This window comes from Antrostomus carolinensis, unplaced genomic scaffold (assembly GCF_000700745.2).
Source record: "Antrostomus carolinensis isolate BGI_N321 unplaced genomic scaffold, ASM70074v2 scaffold1700, whole genome shotgun sequence".
Classification (NCBI taxonomy): domain Eukaryota; kingdom Metazoa; phylum Chordata; class Aves; order Caprimulgiformes; family Caprimulgidae; genus Antrostomus; species Antrostomus carolinensis.
Window position 1 is genome coordinate 143,859 of NW_010286242.1, and position 15,680 is coordinate 159,538.

Consider the following 15,680-nt stretch of genomic DNA (forward strand, 5'->3'; position numbering starts at 1 on the left):
GTACATGTAAATTGTATTTACTTTATATGTGTCTAGCAGTTACACTAAATTGTGTTTTCTTATAAAGTTGGGTAACTTGAATAAAGAAACCCACAGGTTGATTTTGCTTCCAATATGCTGTTATTTAACTAGCAATACTATTTTCTCAGGCATACAAGAATTTTGACCGTTCTTGTAACTGCTTTCATGTACTATAAATTCAATCTTTTTATTCAGATATTATCTGGAATAAGATAGATACTGTCTCAAAAGAAAAAATAATCAGTGTTTCTATTATTCTGCTGACATAAAGGTTGAAACTGAAATCCTTCTGCATGCTGCTTCTATCCCTTTCCCCTGGGAAAAAGTGAATTATCCCTAGACTGTTCCTGTTCTTTATGCATCAGGAAGTGTATTTACTTCTTGGTTTTAAATTAGTATTGCCAAAGTTGATATTTAAAAAGAAAGTTTCAGACCCTTAATTGGTGTAGTAAATAATTTTAGACCTGTTAAAGTCTGCAGGCATACTTCTGTTGGCGTAGTAGTGTATGTGAAGGGTACGGTTGGTTGACTCATTCTGCAGAAGTGGAATTCAGTATATGAGTACTGCCTGGAGAAGGACTCATGCATGTCTGAGTCTCATTTGGAGAATATGGCCCACCATGCTGATAAGTTTTCTGAATTAAAATACAGGTCAGATTCTGATCCCAAAGTGCTCAATAATTTCCCCCTCTTTCACTAGATCCAATTTCACTTTACAACATCAGTAATTAATAAAAAAAAAAAAAGAATACAAATGTTTACTGAATTTTCCACAATCAGATTCCTGTTCCTCTTGCATCTGAAAGTATGCCAACCATGCCCTTGCAGCCGTAGTTGAGTATTCTCTCCCAAGTTGATAGATGCCCCCAAGTAACAAGAAAATGTTTTGCATGCAGATATATATATTTACTTTATTGGGAGATTATTATTCCCGCCAATGGTTCCCTAAAACAAAAGCTGACACAGGTGATCAAGGGAAGATTCAACTCGCTTACCTCATCTGAGCATTCTAAAATGTGGGATATTTGAGCTCCAGTCAAAACTATCCTTGTTGATATTTATTGACTTTTTTCCACTTTTATGGCGGTTTGTCTCGAAAGTTTCACAAGTGTGATGCACATTTTAAAAATGAATGAAAACAGGTAAAACAAATATAGTGATAAAGTAACTTAGAAAGTTCCTAATGCCTGAAGAGGGAAGACATCCAAACTGCAGTTAAGTTTAACATGCTCAGAGAGGGGTATTGCTGAAGTCTCCAAGATGATCCTGTTATCATTTATGGATGCTGTTGTGTCCATCAGACGTACCTGATCTGGGCATTGAGTAAAGTACAAGGAGAGGTGATCTCCATGATATAGAATCTATAAACGATGTCAATCAAAACTAACACCTCCTGCATCATTATTCTCTAGGAGTCCAACAAAGGTACTTCATAGAACTCTTCTGTCACACCAATGTGTGTTTTGTGTAAATGTAATATAAAAATTAGAAAATGTATCTATCATGTTCAGAATGCTTATTTTAGCCAAACTGGGATAATTTTTAACTGCTTCTGATATAAACAGAGACTTTTACTTACTTCTGCTAATAGGCTGATTTTCAAATACTGGTTTTATCAAGCAGGTACAGAATTATGATGAGAGATCTTATGACAGTGGAGACCAAGTAACATCAGAGAGCAGCCTCGTTCTCAGGGTTCCTTCTGTGGAAGCCAAGCTTTAAAAATGGTGCAGGTTTTTTACACTTTTATGAAGGAAAGTAGAACTCCATTACTGATGTCTGCAGAATAGCTCTCCTCTGGCAGGAGATTTAGGAGTATTTGCTGGTCGTATAGGATGCTTTAACAGATGCAAAGCAAGAACACTTGCTGGAACCAAAATTTCATTCTCAGAGATGGGTTCTGGTTACAAATTAAAATTAAATAGCAATTTGGCATGGGGCAAGGAACATACTAAGCATTAGTGCTGTGTTTTAATGCCATTCTCATTCACCATGCTGGAACATGTATGCAGCTTTTATTGCTTTATTTTATATGCATGGGTTTATTCTTGTTAAGACCATCACTCAGTTGTTTGTACTGACCTCTCATGTTGTATCTGACACCCAGCAACTTCTTAATCATGTCTTTATTTTTCACAGATTCTCACTCAAAGCATGACATCCTTTTCACTAAATAAGCTGCATGTCTTATGTTTGCCATTGCTCTAAAACTAATTCTGTCTTTATTTTTCTTTTCTTCTCCCTTTTCCCTCCCATTTTATTTTTGTCACACACTATTTGTTCCCTGTCTGATTTTTAACATTACATAATCTTAAGGAGTGCGATAAGAATAAGACCACTGAAGCCACTTTTTTGGAACAGCCTGACTTTTCACAGCAGATACATCACAGTAAAAAGCTTTTCAGTATTCCAGAAGTAGCTGAAGAGGATGGTGAATACTCTGAACTGCTGTACAAGCAGGGTTTAGGTATGCCCTATAAAAAGAATCCCACAATAGCTAGAGACTCTAGACCACCTAGGCCCTACAATCAAGACCAGCAGCACAACTTCTGGTACCCAGCCAAGCACAGAATTTCAGGCATGGAGGATTTTGCTGCAGACGACAAAGGATATAAATATAGCCGATCCTTATCGAGAAGCCCAGACAGTGGACTAGACTGTGGAAGTGAAGAAGAAGAATCTCGGTTTAATTTCAGATATACTTGTGATTCAGTTTCTGCCAATGTTGCATCTAGCTGTTGTGCAGAGACTGCTAACTGTTCCTGCAGGAGAAGCATGAGACCATTGCTTGCTCGCAGGAAAACCTTAACCAGACAAACCAGCATCGAAGAAGATTTTGGTGACCTGGGTCCTTCCTTTGTAGAGCCCAGGAGTGAACAGGTCAAGCCCAGTTACGAGAAAAAGTATGAAACTCAGAAATGTAATAGAACAGATAATTTGTCTAATGAAGATGTTCAGGGAGGCTGGAAGACCGACTTAAAAATGGCTGACTCTAGGGCAGCTGGTCTACTTGCAAAGCCATCCCACAGAGATGCAGAAGACTCTCTGGTGTGTGAAATAAATCTTCCTTCTAAAATCTGCTTGCCAAATCAGTCTATTTTCTTTCTTTTGTTCTTTTTGTTTTTCTTTTTCTTTTTTTTTTCTGAATTAATTTTTAGAGTCCATCCTTTGGACGTATCTGCTACATTTTTCCCTTTTTTTTTTCCTCCCCATTCATTTTTGTTTATTATTCTGCATTTTCCTTTACAGTCCTCTTTTGTGTCATGCTGAAATCAGTTTAATTTGCTTTACAATGATTTTCCCACAGAACAAATCACAATAATGGCTGCTTTTATTAAAGGACAACTGAATCTAAATTTTAATTAAGGGTTAGCTGAACTATAACTTTTCCAAAAGATTGTTTTCCTTTATTTTGCCCATCTAAGTGTTGCTTTTTTTTAAAAAAAAGATGCATTTTTACTGGAAAAACATTTCATCAGTATTTTTTTTTTTTTAATGTCGAGGAATTAATTTCATCATGTTGTTTTTATTCACCACATTCCCAGAATTTTCAGGATATGGTCTTTATCGTGAAACATCTCTGGACAAGAATCAAGATTCTCCCCCAGTGTGACAGTGACCCAGATTTTTGGAGTCACGAGTTTCATCATATTTCCATTTTCTTCCTTATCTCTGCACTGTCACTACTTTGTCTTCCTTTTTAGACCATCTCTTCTTGCCTTTGAAGTTGCAAACTGCATCTCTGCATGAGAATGCAGGCAAACAGCTTCTTCCAAAGGGAGAGGCCAGGGCCATTCCCTGTCTTTCCAGGATGCCTCTGTGTGATCTTGCCTATTTACATTTCTGTCCATTAATCTATAGCTTTGATAGATGCATCCATAGGCTTCCCTTCTCCCTAAAGACCATAGCAAGTTCTTTACCCTCTCAGTCTGCAACAGTCCAGAGTGGAAGCCTCAAATCTAATGTGCTTCATGTAAGAGTAGAATCAGCTGCCTGCTCTTCTAACCTAGCACTTCATGCTGAAATGATCCTTAAGAAGTTCTCCCATTCATATTGGTGCCCAAGCTGTGTTAATCTCAATGACTGCATGATAAACTCTGGAGAGCATTAAAATAATACCATTTAGCTATTAAAATAGCAACATTTTCTGCAAGGGTAGTGAACAGAAAAGGAAAGCTGTGATGTGAGACGAAGTCTACTTTCCCTTCTACGTGTTTCAATGACCTTTAAAAGGCTTTAACAACTGAAGGCCATTATAGGAAAGCACTGTGCTCAAAGACAGAAGGACGTACACTTGTTCACATGCTGCAAACTGGACAAAGCTGTATAGCTGAATACAAAAAAAAAAGACTTGATTTGCTGTGCAGTCCAATCTCCACAGCTCTCATGACTGGTTGTATGTCATCTTCAGATTATGTCATTTTAGCAGCAACAACAAAGGCAAAAGAATATTTCAAAAATTATTCTTTTCTTTTCTTTTTGTTCTGATGTGTGACTGCTGGTTACAAAACTCTGCCATAAATCAGGGAACCATTTTTTTCTTTTGCAGGTTTGCCAGGCAACAGTATTTTCTTTTCAGCTAACCTTTCAGTTAAAAACTAAGTTTAGTTGCCTTTAGAGCTTATGCTTCCAAACGCGATTGACCTGATTAATGTCCAACCATAGAACCATAATGTTACCATGCATGTAACTTACAAACCTGTTTTTTCTGTTGTTGTTTTTTAGCTTTTAGGTAATCCATCATCTGCAGGACGGCCTGAAAGGGTGGAGCATGCAGGGCGAAGGTCCTCTCATGGCAGTGCAGTGCCACAAAGGTCTCGACCAATGTTGGTCCCTTCCATTGGTTAGTTGGACAGATTGGTGCATTTCTGTTCTTTGCAGCCTCAGAGTTGGGAAGGCGGTCCTTAAAAAAGAAACAACAAATCATTTGTCTTGAACCATGGTTATTCTTAGTTTAAATGGGATGAAATGGAACTAAAAACATCTCCATCTAAATATGAGTGTACTGGGGTCTCACAGGGGGCTGAATCAGTAGTCATTGACATCATTGGGAGTCTTTTCATTGAATTTAGTGGGTGTTGGAGCTTTTCTAAGCTTGGTTAGGCTTAGAAACGGACAGATCTTACCTAAGAAAAAAATTATAATGCAGGCAGGCTGCTATATGATCAGTAAAATACATGTAACCATTCAGCCATCCATTCAGCCATCCATCTTTCCATTCATCAACCATCATTTTGCATTCACATTCCATTTTCTTGACTACTTTTTGGAATTTAGCAAGAAAAAATGGAAGCTGTTAAATGTAACAAGTTAGTAGAACTTGCATATATTTCCTAGATTTGATACTTCTTACAGAATCATCCCTATTCTAGTTTACTCATGACTTAAGCTATATGCTGGTATATACCAGAAAATCCAAAAAGTAGTGCAGAAAAGATAATGGAATCAAGACACTATGGACAAATACCTATCTGTTAAAACTTGCACTCTATACTGACAAATAAACATTCACACTGAAAATCAGGAAACACAAGCAAAACAAAAGCAGAAAGAGTTGTGTGAGCTATTAGCAGAACTTCACTCCATGAAGATGTAAAGTCGGTCCACTTCCTGTCCTTAACCTGGACTTTAATTTGTGGATACTGTAGGCATCATCAGGAGGAGAAGGAAGCAGTGTCAGGCAATTCTCACCTGACATGTGAATAAGAGATGTCACAAATGGGGATTATCAGAAGGAAAGAGACTGATGATTAAGGAATGCTTTTGTTTTTAAATATTAAATATTTTTCCCTTTTCATAGACTCACACTAAAATGCCTGTACTGTTAATTAAAAGCAAAATTGTCTTAGTGGGAACAATTATTTTGCTATCTAGTAGACAGATAGTAATTGTTATTGAAACCATAGATGAGAAAACACACGCAGCTGTAATGCGTGAGATGTTCTTAGTGTCTTCAATATAGCATGGCTGTTCGGAGGCTGATTTTCATCCCACATCCTGGTGTAAAGGAGGATGATTTTCACAGATATCAATGGAATTACACTGGTATGAAAATGGTGTGGGGGAAAATCAGCTCCAGGGAGGCTCTTGTGCTTCTGTTGACAAGCTTTTCTTAGCTGAATCAAACAGCTTTTGGATGATGATGTGAAGAATGTTAGATTTTCATGTCTTTTTTATCTTTTTCTCTGAAAGTAGCCTTTTTTTCCTCAGGAGTAAAGATTTCTGGTTTATGTTCGGACTACTTAAAGCAAGTTTTCTACGTTCTTTCTTTTATATTATCTGCTAAAATATTTTTTTATAGACAGAGAGTGGACAGGTTCATTTGAATTAATCCTTTGGGTTTCATTTTAATTATCATTTTAATTAAAAAAATAAGGGAAGTTATTAAATTATTAAATTTAATAGTTATTAAAGCTCACTTTCTGTCAATAGAGTTAGGACATGAAAACCACGAAGTAATAACTTCACTATTCAGTAGTTCAATAGCAACAGCTTAGGAATCAGATACAGAAATTAATTTCTGATAGTCAATCTGTGCTCAAACAGATAATTAAACAGAAAATAAAATCTCCTATTTTATTTTTTTCAGTGTAACTTAAAGAATGAATTACCATATATTGTATTATGTACAATCCCCAAATGCTCTTTGGGGAAGTTCCATTAGGAATAATTACAATAGTGTCTAATGCTGGTAACATCCAAACTGCTGAGCATTATACACAGTATTTAACAAAAACAAACAAACAAAAATGCTGTTGAAGCTGTTGAAAGGCTTTATGTGGCTTAGAGTTCAAGAGTTCATATTTCAGACTAAAAAACTAGTGATTATAATTGCTGAAAGATATGTATGCATTGTTTCTCATTTTAAACATCATACTGTAGCAAATCACGTTGAGGATAAGTGAAGCAAATATAAACACTTGCTAAAACTCTGCACAGACATTGCTTCCTCTAAGCCTGCTGGAAAAAAATCTAGAAGATATTAAATGTATCAAGAAATCAGATAAATAAAATGTGGTCAAAGTAGGGCAGCCAAAAGCATATAGTAGAGCATTGTATAAACTTGAACCCACTGTTCAGAACTCCCACTGACAGAGGAAGGTTCTGATGAATAAGGGCTCCAAGTGTGGTTTTTGAAGAGGAAGTTGCTATAGTTGTGTCCTTACAATATGTGTTTCCATGAAGTGAAAAGTAGAGTAAAATACGAGGAAAGAAGAAACTAAATATGACTGAGCCAAAGTTTAGACTGCTTAAATACATGAAACTGTTGTTGGCCTCAGCATGTAGCTCAAAAACGTGGATTCCAAATTCCTTGGCAGCAGCTTATTCCTTTCCTTGTATGCCTGGAGTTTTTACTGAGTTATTCAGCTAAAGGGTTGCTTTAGTGATGGAAAGTTACTAAGGCAGCTCTGGGAAGTTAAATTAGTGGGAAAGACTTTCAAAATTATAATGTTCTTAGGATTGCAATGATAAAAACCTTTCTCCAAAATATTCCAGGATTTAAATTTTTTGAGGTATTTTTTTCCATTAATTTATAAATACTTTGGGTTAGTATCTTCTTGCAGGTAGGATTCAAGTAAATTAATTAATTTTTGTTTTTAGGTTGATACTTTAGAAGGTGAAACACAGTTTACAGTGCTCTTGACCTTGCAGATCTGGCAGGTAGGATTGTTTAAACCTCATAATAAAAGATGATTCCTATCCACAGATCTAACAAACAATATTTACGCGGTATGAATTTTAAAAAGCACAAAATTCAGATGCTTTAAAAAAAGGAGATACACATTTCTGTGATTCCCCTGCTGAAGAAGGCTTTCTAGAAGCTGAGACATCTGCCCAAGCTTATGTAGTGTTTAGCCTTCCTACTATATGCAAGTCAGAAAAAAAGGTAGGCAAAGCCTGCCCGCAGGAGCTTCCGCAGAGGCAGCTATACAATCTGTTTTAATAGATCATTCCCTTTTTCTCCATAGAAATTACAATGGACAGTAACAGTGAAGGCAGTCGGTCTCGGTCAGGTAGTGAGGGACATATTTCACCTGTAAAAGAAGAAGCTTATTATCGCAGCATTGGTGGACACAAGAAATGGCCTCAGCAGCGTACCATGGCCTCTGAATATAGATACGGTATGCCGAACATTATTCATCGTTTATGACAGACACATTTTAGAGCTGCGTGTTAACAAGTGCGGTTTCTGTATGACAACATTGCATGCAATGCAGAATGCCGGGGGATCTAGCTCTTAAGTCCTGTCTGCTCTCAGGTAAGTTTCTCCAGCTCAGCTATAAGGGACAAACAGCCCTTAGTCCTCTGTCCTGAAACTGCTGTGCAGCCACCTTTCCATACTCGACCGAGTCCAAGCACACTGCATTGCATGAACCTCTGTGAAGCTATGCTGCTACTAATGCCAGTCAGTATTACTGTATACACATGAACAACCATTCATCAAAATGACCACATTTCCACTCGATTCATATAGACTGGACAGGGACAAACAGTAGCTGGTATGTCACAGCCCAGTGTCCTGTAGGAGGAAGCAGTTACCAAACAGTATTCTGCTTTATGGCTTGGGCTAAACAAAGATTTGGGGTCTTTTTAGTGAGCACACAGGACTTTGGCTGTCTCACTTGGTGAAGACAAAAATTATTCTTAATTTTAGGAATAATTGCATCATAATGACAAACTTCTATTATGAGTAAGGAAATTATACCCACTACTGATAGTATTTGTTGCTTCATCAACATAGAAATCATTACATGATCAACAACTCAGTTTTCATAGTTCATAACACAGTGAATTGAAGTGTCTGACACAACCCATAAAAGCAGCCCAGGCCATATATAGAGCTAAGAAACACATTAGGGTTTTGTTGATATCTGAAATGAAACAAAAAGGGGCCCTGGAAGTTTAGGTAAATTGTATTTTAATGTTGGGTTTCAAAGCAAACGTATCTAACGGACTTAGAACCAGATCATCAGCTTGTGCATATCGTGTATATCTCATTAATTCAGTGCAACAGTTGGTGCAGCTGTTGGGAGTCTGGCTGGCTGCATCCAAAGATGAGGATTTTACACACACAATTATGTGTGTATATGTATGATATACGTATATACCTCTTGAAAGTGTAAGATAAGTGGGTAATGAGCTAATCAAGAGATTATTTGCTTTCTGGTTCACTGGAGCAAACATGACTATTCTGAGTCAGATTGTTACAGGCCAGTGCTTTCAACAGAGATACGTTTGGCTGTAATTCAAGTTTGCACCTAACCCCCATTAACTGCAGTTGGAGTTGGATGCAAAAAATTGATATTTTTAATTCAAAAACCAAACCAAAATGAAACACCCTTTAACCCACCTGTTTCACATTGCCTGGTGGGCCTGAGTATGAACCACAGAATGACTGCAACCTGACTGTGGGAGGAGAACAGAACAGAGAAGAATCCCATCCTTTGTGTCCCATTGCTTTCTGTCCCACATGTGCCCTTCTCCCACACTTCCTTTCTGTGCTTGTGCCTGCCTAAAGCTTCTTGGCTGGAATTTTTCCCTGCCCTCTTGCTGTTCTGCATTTTTCTCTATTCACATTCTTTCTTGCGCTCTGGACCCAAGAGTCCCTTAAAGCTGTGACCCTCTGAAAATATTTTCTCTTAGTTTAAAAATATCAAATATTTAATCAAATGCATCTGATGTTGAGGCAAGAAGAGGAATTTTATCTAAAATGTTCCATATTGAATGTTCAAACTATTACCAAAAATATCTTCAACTTATAAGAGGAGATTACAGTAAAAAATGTATTAATATGAAAATTGTTTGGAAAAAATTTTTTATAGTTGAACTACATTTTCATTGTAAGTCATAACATTGCTTTCTCAATTTATTCATTGTGAAGGATCTTGTAAACTGGTTGATAAATATTGGTTCAGCAAAGAACAAAAGTACTTGAATCCCACTGAAGTTAGTGGGACTTGCACAATCAGCCAGGTTTTTCAGAAGAGGCTTGTGATTTTGAGGGCTTTATTTTTGGGGTTTTCAACTTCATATGTCTTGAAAGAGCCTATTTTTGGGGAAAGCGCTGCCAAATGCTCTTTCACAACAAAGTTAAAAGCCTTTAAAACCTGTCAATCAAAACAGTCGTTGTTAGCCATTTTGGCATAATTTTCTAAGTCACTTTTGCTGAAGTCCATCCTTAAGTATGTTGTTGAATCGTGGCCTAAACACATTCTCCAGGTCATTTGAAAAGTCTGGAAGGTGTATGAGACAAAACTGTCAGTTCTTTTTTTTTTTTTAATGTCCTAATTTATTTGGCACCCTGCAGTGGACAGAGTTCAGTGCAGTGTCAAGTGTTGTGATATGGATGATCTGTCCTAATGGCTTATGGTTAAATGCAGTCACAGCTAATCATTCCTCCTGGATTGTAACACATCCAGTTTGTGTTCGGGTTGGTTTGGGGCACAGCTGGCTATCTATTGGCTGTGTTTAAACAATATTGCAGGCACTGTAGTTCCAACCCTGGCGTAACTAACGCCACTGAAATATATTTCTTCTTGCCTGTCTTGGAGAGAAGAGGTTATAACCATGTTTTAAACCTGGTACCTAAAACATGGTCTGTCAACACAGCTGGGATGTGCTTTCTTGTGTCCATGAAGAGCAGAAGCAGCTGTGCTGGAAAGCAGGTGGATCCAAAGCATGGTTATTTTTGCAGTAGTGACTCATCATTATGTCACTCTTAACATGCTTCATTAATTTATGGCAAACTTTAGTAAACCTAACAAAAATTGCTTTCTTACCTGAGCTGTATTCACATGTGTAAATGCCAGTGTGGTGTAGGAGATCAACACCGCATTCAGTGCATGCAGATTGTATATGCTTTAAAAAAAAAAAAACCAACCAACTTGCCCATTTAAAAAAACCCGCTAAGCTTAATAGGATGTGCATTAAGTTACTGCATTTTTTTTCACTGAAATGCCAAATATTTTTCAAATATTAACTGGAATAGTTGAAAGATGAGCCCAACGTGTATTACTGAATTGTTCTTTTCTGAATTTACTTTCATAGATGGCTATAGTGGTCATGACCATCTTTCTCCAGATATTTATGAAGAATCAGAAACAGATCCTGGCACAGAGGATATTTCTACTCGAATATTTGTTGCACTCTTTGACTACGATCCACTGACAATGTCCCCAAATCCTGATGCTGCGGAAGAAGAGCTGCCATTTAAAGAAGGACAGATCATTAAGGTGGGATCTAAAAACAAAGGAAATGAAGTACCTGGTTTTACAAACAGGGTCTCCTTTGTTCACTGTGGAGAAAGCAACTTCTGTGACTAGAGTTCAAGGGTTTTTTTCCTCCAGAGGTTCAGGCATGGGATCTGGAACCTCGTATCTACAGCTACTGGCTTAAAAATAATTAGAAAATGGGCAAAATCTCAAAGTTGCTATAGATAGTTAGGGGACCTGACTCAATTAGAGATTTAGGTGCTCAGACCAAAACTGTGACTCTGAAGCCCCTTATGTCTATTGCCACAAACCCTGGAGGAAAAACTGCTTCAGAGAGGACATCTTTCCTGCAAAGGTACCACAAAAGTGCCTAGTGTTGTACCTTCGTACATACCAGAGCTGCTGTCTGCTGGACACTTCTAGCTAGTATACAGTTAAGATTAATTAAAGTCCAAAAATTAGGTATTTCTCTTCCAGAGCCATCCTTTTCTGAAGCTGGAAAACCCACTCCCTTTTCTGACTGTTTGGTATAAAATACACAAGCTGCCTCTAAACAGGGCACAGAAGACAAATCAGTCCCGTTTCAGGTGATGGGAACAGTATCAGGCTCTGACAGTGTTTCAGCTTGCCTCATCTTATGATTGTGCAGCTGCGAGGTAAATCTGTTCATTTTGCTGATCTGATTTTAGAAAGCTGGCAGATTTTTCTGTTGAATCAGCAAATGTAAACATCTCCTCCTGCAGCCTCATATCTTATTGATGTGGTGCAAAATGGGCAAAAGTGAGAAAGGCAGAAGGAACAGCTGCTGGTAGCCCAAGGGTAATTGAGATTTCTGTGTGATCCGAAACAGAACCTGAAAAAGTGTAGACTCATTTGTGACGCTATCCATCTCAAAGATAGAATGGCAGCTTCAGCTACTGAAATCCTGCCTGCCTTCCACTGTGTTGGATTGGATCCTAACATATGTCCATACCTAAATAACAATTTTTTTAATGTTAAATAATTTACTAGATCTTTTGCTCACCTCCTTACATGATAGATTTATGCCAAAAATATGGAACTTAAACATTTAAGATCTTTCTTGCAAGAACATTCATTTCACTCAAGTATTTTAACTATTTCTTCACAAATATGTACATATTTAACACTGAAAATTCTAGAGGTCCCACATCAGGTATTTATTTTCAGTGGTGTTTCTTTTATATTTGGGACCATGCTGATTACTATGTGATCTGCTGCTTTGAGTTTCTCATCAATTGTTGTGAAGATGGATTAGTTTGCATTTTCAAAATACTTTTCATACATCATCTGAGCAGTGGGATGGTGGAAGGTCAGTTCCACCATGAGCTGTATGAAATCTGTCCTGTACGTGTGTTACAGTCATGTATGCTGTACTGTGTGAAGTAGTAGGGATGCCAGGTAAGTCATGGCTATGTAGTGATTAAAACTGAACAAACTTCCTGCTCTGAGGCTATTCAAAGGTCATTTTTAATGAACTCTGATTTGAACTGAAGAATTAGTTTGGGGGGTTTTGTTTGTTTTTGAAAGAAAGAAAAAATGAGTCTAAACAAGGAACAATCTAAACTCAATCATCAGTTTGGCCTTAAGAACATCATTTTTGTTTAGTATATTCCTTGATCTAGGCCTTTGTATCATTAGTAGCCTTTATGAATTGGCTGCATTTTTAGAATTTAAGAGAAATTTTGGATTTACCTGGTCTCGTTGATGAAAATCCATATTATTTGTGTACCTTAATTCATGTTTTCTGGAAAGACAATAGCAAAGCTGAAGTACATTAGGTATTAGATAGGCATTTCTGATCATATACAAGTTGTTCTATTAAAGTAACAACACTTGTCACAGTTTCGCAAATGCTTCATTTTGAATATAGTTCATATGGCACCAAAAATAGTGCCATGTGAATAATTCCATGAACACGGGTGTAAACCATTAAGTATACTTTTGGCTCAGCACAGGGCGAAACTGATGACTTTTAAAGGTAGGTGTCTCTCACTTTTTGTGCATTTCACTGCTAACAAAAAAAAAGTCCAAATTCTGCTTCTGTATCTGAAGTCACAATTCAAATTAACTTAACAATTCCAGTTTTGTCAGGTACTTCAGAGTAGTCAAAAACTAGTGTAATTCCACAGCCAAACTGTAGTCATCTGGCTGTGCTTTAATATGCATTTAGCCTGTATTAAAATTCCTAAATGCTAAAACCTTTATTGACCAACATTATCACTCTTTGAATAACAGGTTTATGGAGACAAAGATGCTGATGGATTCTATCGTGGAGAAACCTGTACAAGAATTGGCCTTATCCCATGTAATATGGTCTCTGAAATCCAAGCAGATGATGAAGAGATGATGGATCAGCTTCTAAAACAAGGGTTTCTTCCTTTGAACACACCAGTTGAGAAAATTGGTAAGGAAAAATATATATGCTTCACTTCTCCTAACTTTTAGGTGCTATTAACTTGGCTGGATCCGCTTTGCCTTTTGTTTTTACTATATGCAGATGCATCTAAATTTTACAGCAATTTACTACACCATGGGATACATTCTGTGTCAGTATCTGGATTACTATATTCAACTAATATTCAGTCTTGGTCACATCTTTTGCTGGAAATTAGGACTTTTATCTTCACTACTCCACTCATTTTCTTATTTACAAAAAAAAAAAAAAATCGGTTTTGTCACCTGAAAGATTTCTAGACACAGAACATGATCCCTGTGCTTTGGAGTGTGCTGTGCTGAGGTGCTTTGTGATATGCTCACTGCTGCAAAGCATAATAAGAATCACTTATTTGTTGTTATTTTTACTCTTCTACATTTTCCTAATTTACCAACAATTTAAAGGGACGGTGGCAAAGGGTTATGTGTAATCTCATTTGGGATAGCACTACATGTTATGAGATTTTGTGGATATTGCAGTAACAAACCCTTTAAAAAGCAGAGTTTGGCCAAACAATTCTGTGTTATGAACCACTTGTGTTCCACCATTGGTTCAATGTTGTACGCAGATACACAATGCAAGTATCTTAACTTAGATTTATTTCCAAGAATAAATCTCATACAACTATCTCAATATGTTTTAAAATTTTCAACATGATTCAGAGAGTATAAAGGGCTGGAATTGATTCAGTCCTGTTTAAAAGTGAACTGTAAAAGTGGTTGCTAAAAAAACCCAAAGAAATCTTCCACAGTTGTTATCTTAGACTGAATAAACCCTTATTGTTTCTGAAATTGTACTAGTAAATGTGAGACAAATTATTTTTTGTTGTTTTTTTTAAGATATTGAGATATTTTAAAATCCTCCATTGTCCATGAAAGGGAAGGATGGCTTTAAGTTCTTAAATGCTTGAGTTCTTAATTAAAATCTGTGTATTTATTTACTAATGCAACATAAATGCAACAAATACTCCCACCCACATGCACCTGTGAACCCCACTGCCCATCTGCTCCTGTAGGTATAGCACATACACCTACATTTATAGGACAAAAGCTTGGGGCAGGCACAGCAGGACCTACAGATCTGCCTGAACAGGTCGGCTGCCTAGAGCGTGACTCTGCACAAGTCCTCGTTTTAGCCTGGGTCCACATCATGTGAAGTCTATTGGCATGAGACAGCCAACCTGCTTCAGGTACATCTGTAATCACAACTGGGGGCCTGATGGGATTGAGAAGTGTCTAAATAGATTTCTCCTTCTAATGATGAGGTCACATAGGGGTACAGAAAATATCTTTCTAAACAGCTACAGTTGAAACTTAAAGCACTGCCCAGTGCTCTCAGCTCTTACTCAAGTCAGCAAGTTGTTGATACAGAACACTAGTGACAATGAAACTACTAATTTGCATAGCTCCCCATAATTTGAAAATTTGGCTGTCTAAGGGTCATATTTAGTGAACATAATTGGATTTTTTTTGTTGTGCTCAACTGCCAGTGTCTCCTGAAGTAGCTGAGAAATCCGAAAGTCTTTATCTTGGAAAGAGGGAGGGGCAATTTGTGACAGAAATGTTGCCTCACCTTACATGTTTAAGCAATTATTTTTATTCTGGGATGTTTCTGAGCAAGCTGTTAGCAACCTACCCCCAGCAGTTCACCTTTAAATATTTTGGCACTTTAAAAGCATCATGTATTTTCTCTTTAATATGGATTTAAATTGTTAGCCATTAAAAACCAAAAACCAACAAATGCTTTTACAAATGGATTTGGAAAGAATAGTTAGTTTGGCTTAATTTTAAACTGAATACAAACTCTGATTAGCAGAGATCCACGTGCTCAGACCCTCCCTGTCAGAGGCTGCCCACGTGGATTTTTAGCAGAAGCAGGCTCTAATTGCCAGTCTGTCTCATATTGTTACTCATATTTTTAATGTCATATCAGACACTTTACATGCTGTGTTCATATGACTATATTTTTCTTAATCCTTTGCCCACATTAAA

General features: G+C 37.2%; 1 protein-coding gene across 6 annotated transcripts in view; it reads left to right on the forward strand.

Annotated features, from left to right (window-relative positions):
• Positions 1 to 15,680, forward strand: part of RIMBP2 (RIMS binding protein 2) — a 126,614-nt gene that overhangs the window by 104,899 nt on the left and 6,035 nt on the right. For 4 of the 6 annotated variants that reach the window (XM_029087155.1, XM_010176041.2, XM_010176683.2 and 1 more), the window contains 3 exons: positions 4,747 to 4,864; positions 11,071 to 11,255; positions 13,491 to 13,659. In XM_029087155.1, coding sequence (XP_028942988.1) covers positions 4,747 to 4,864; positions 11,071 to 11,255; positions 13,491 to 13,659 — 472 coding nt within the window. Of the gene's footprint in view, positions 1 to 2,337; positions 3,070 to 4,746; positions 4,865 to 7,991; positions 8,145 to 11,070; positions 11,256 to 13,490; positions 13,660 to 15,680 lie in introns of all 6 variants that reach the window. The other 2 variants (XM_029087102.1, XM_010175304.1) reach the window with 2 other exon arrangements.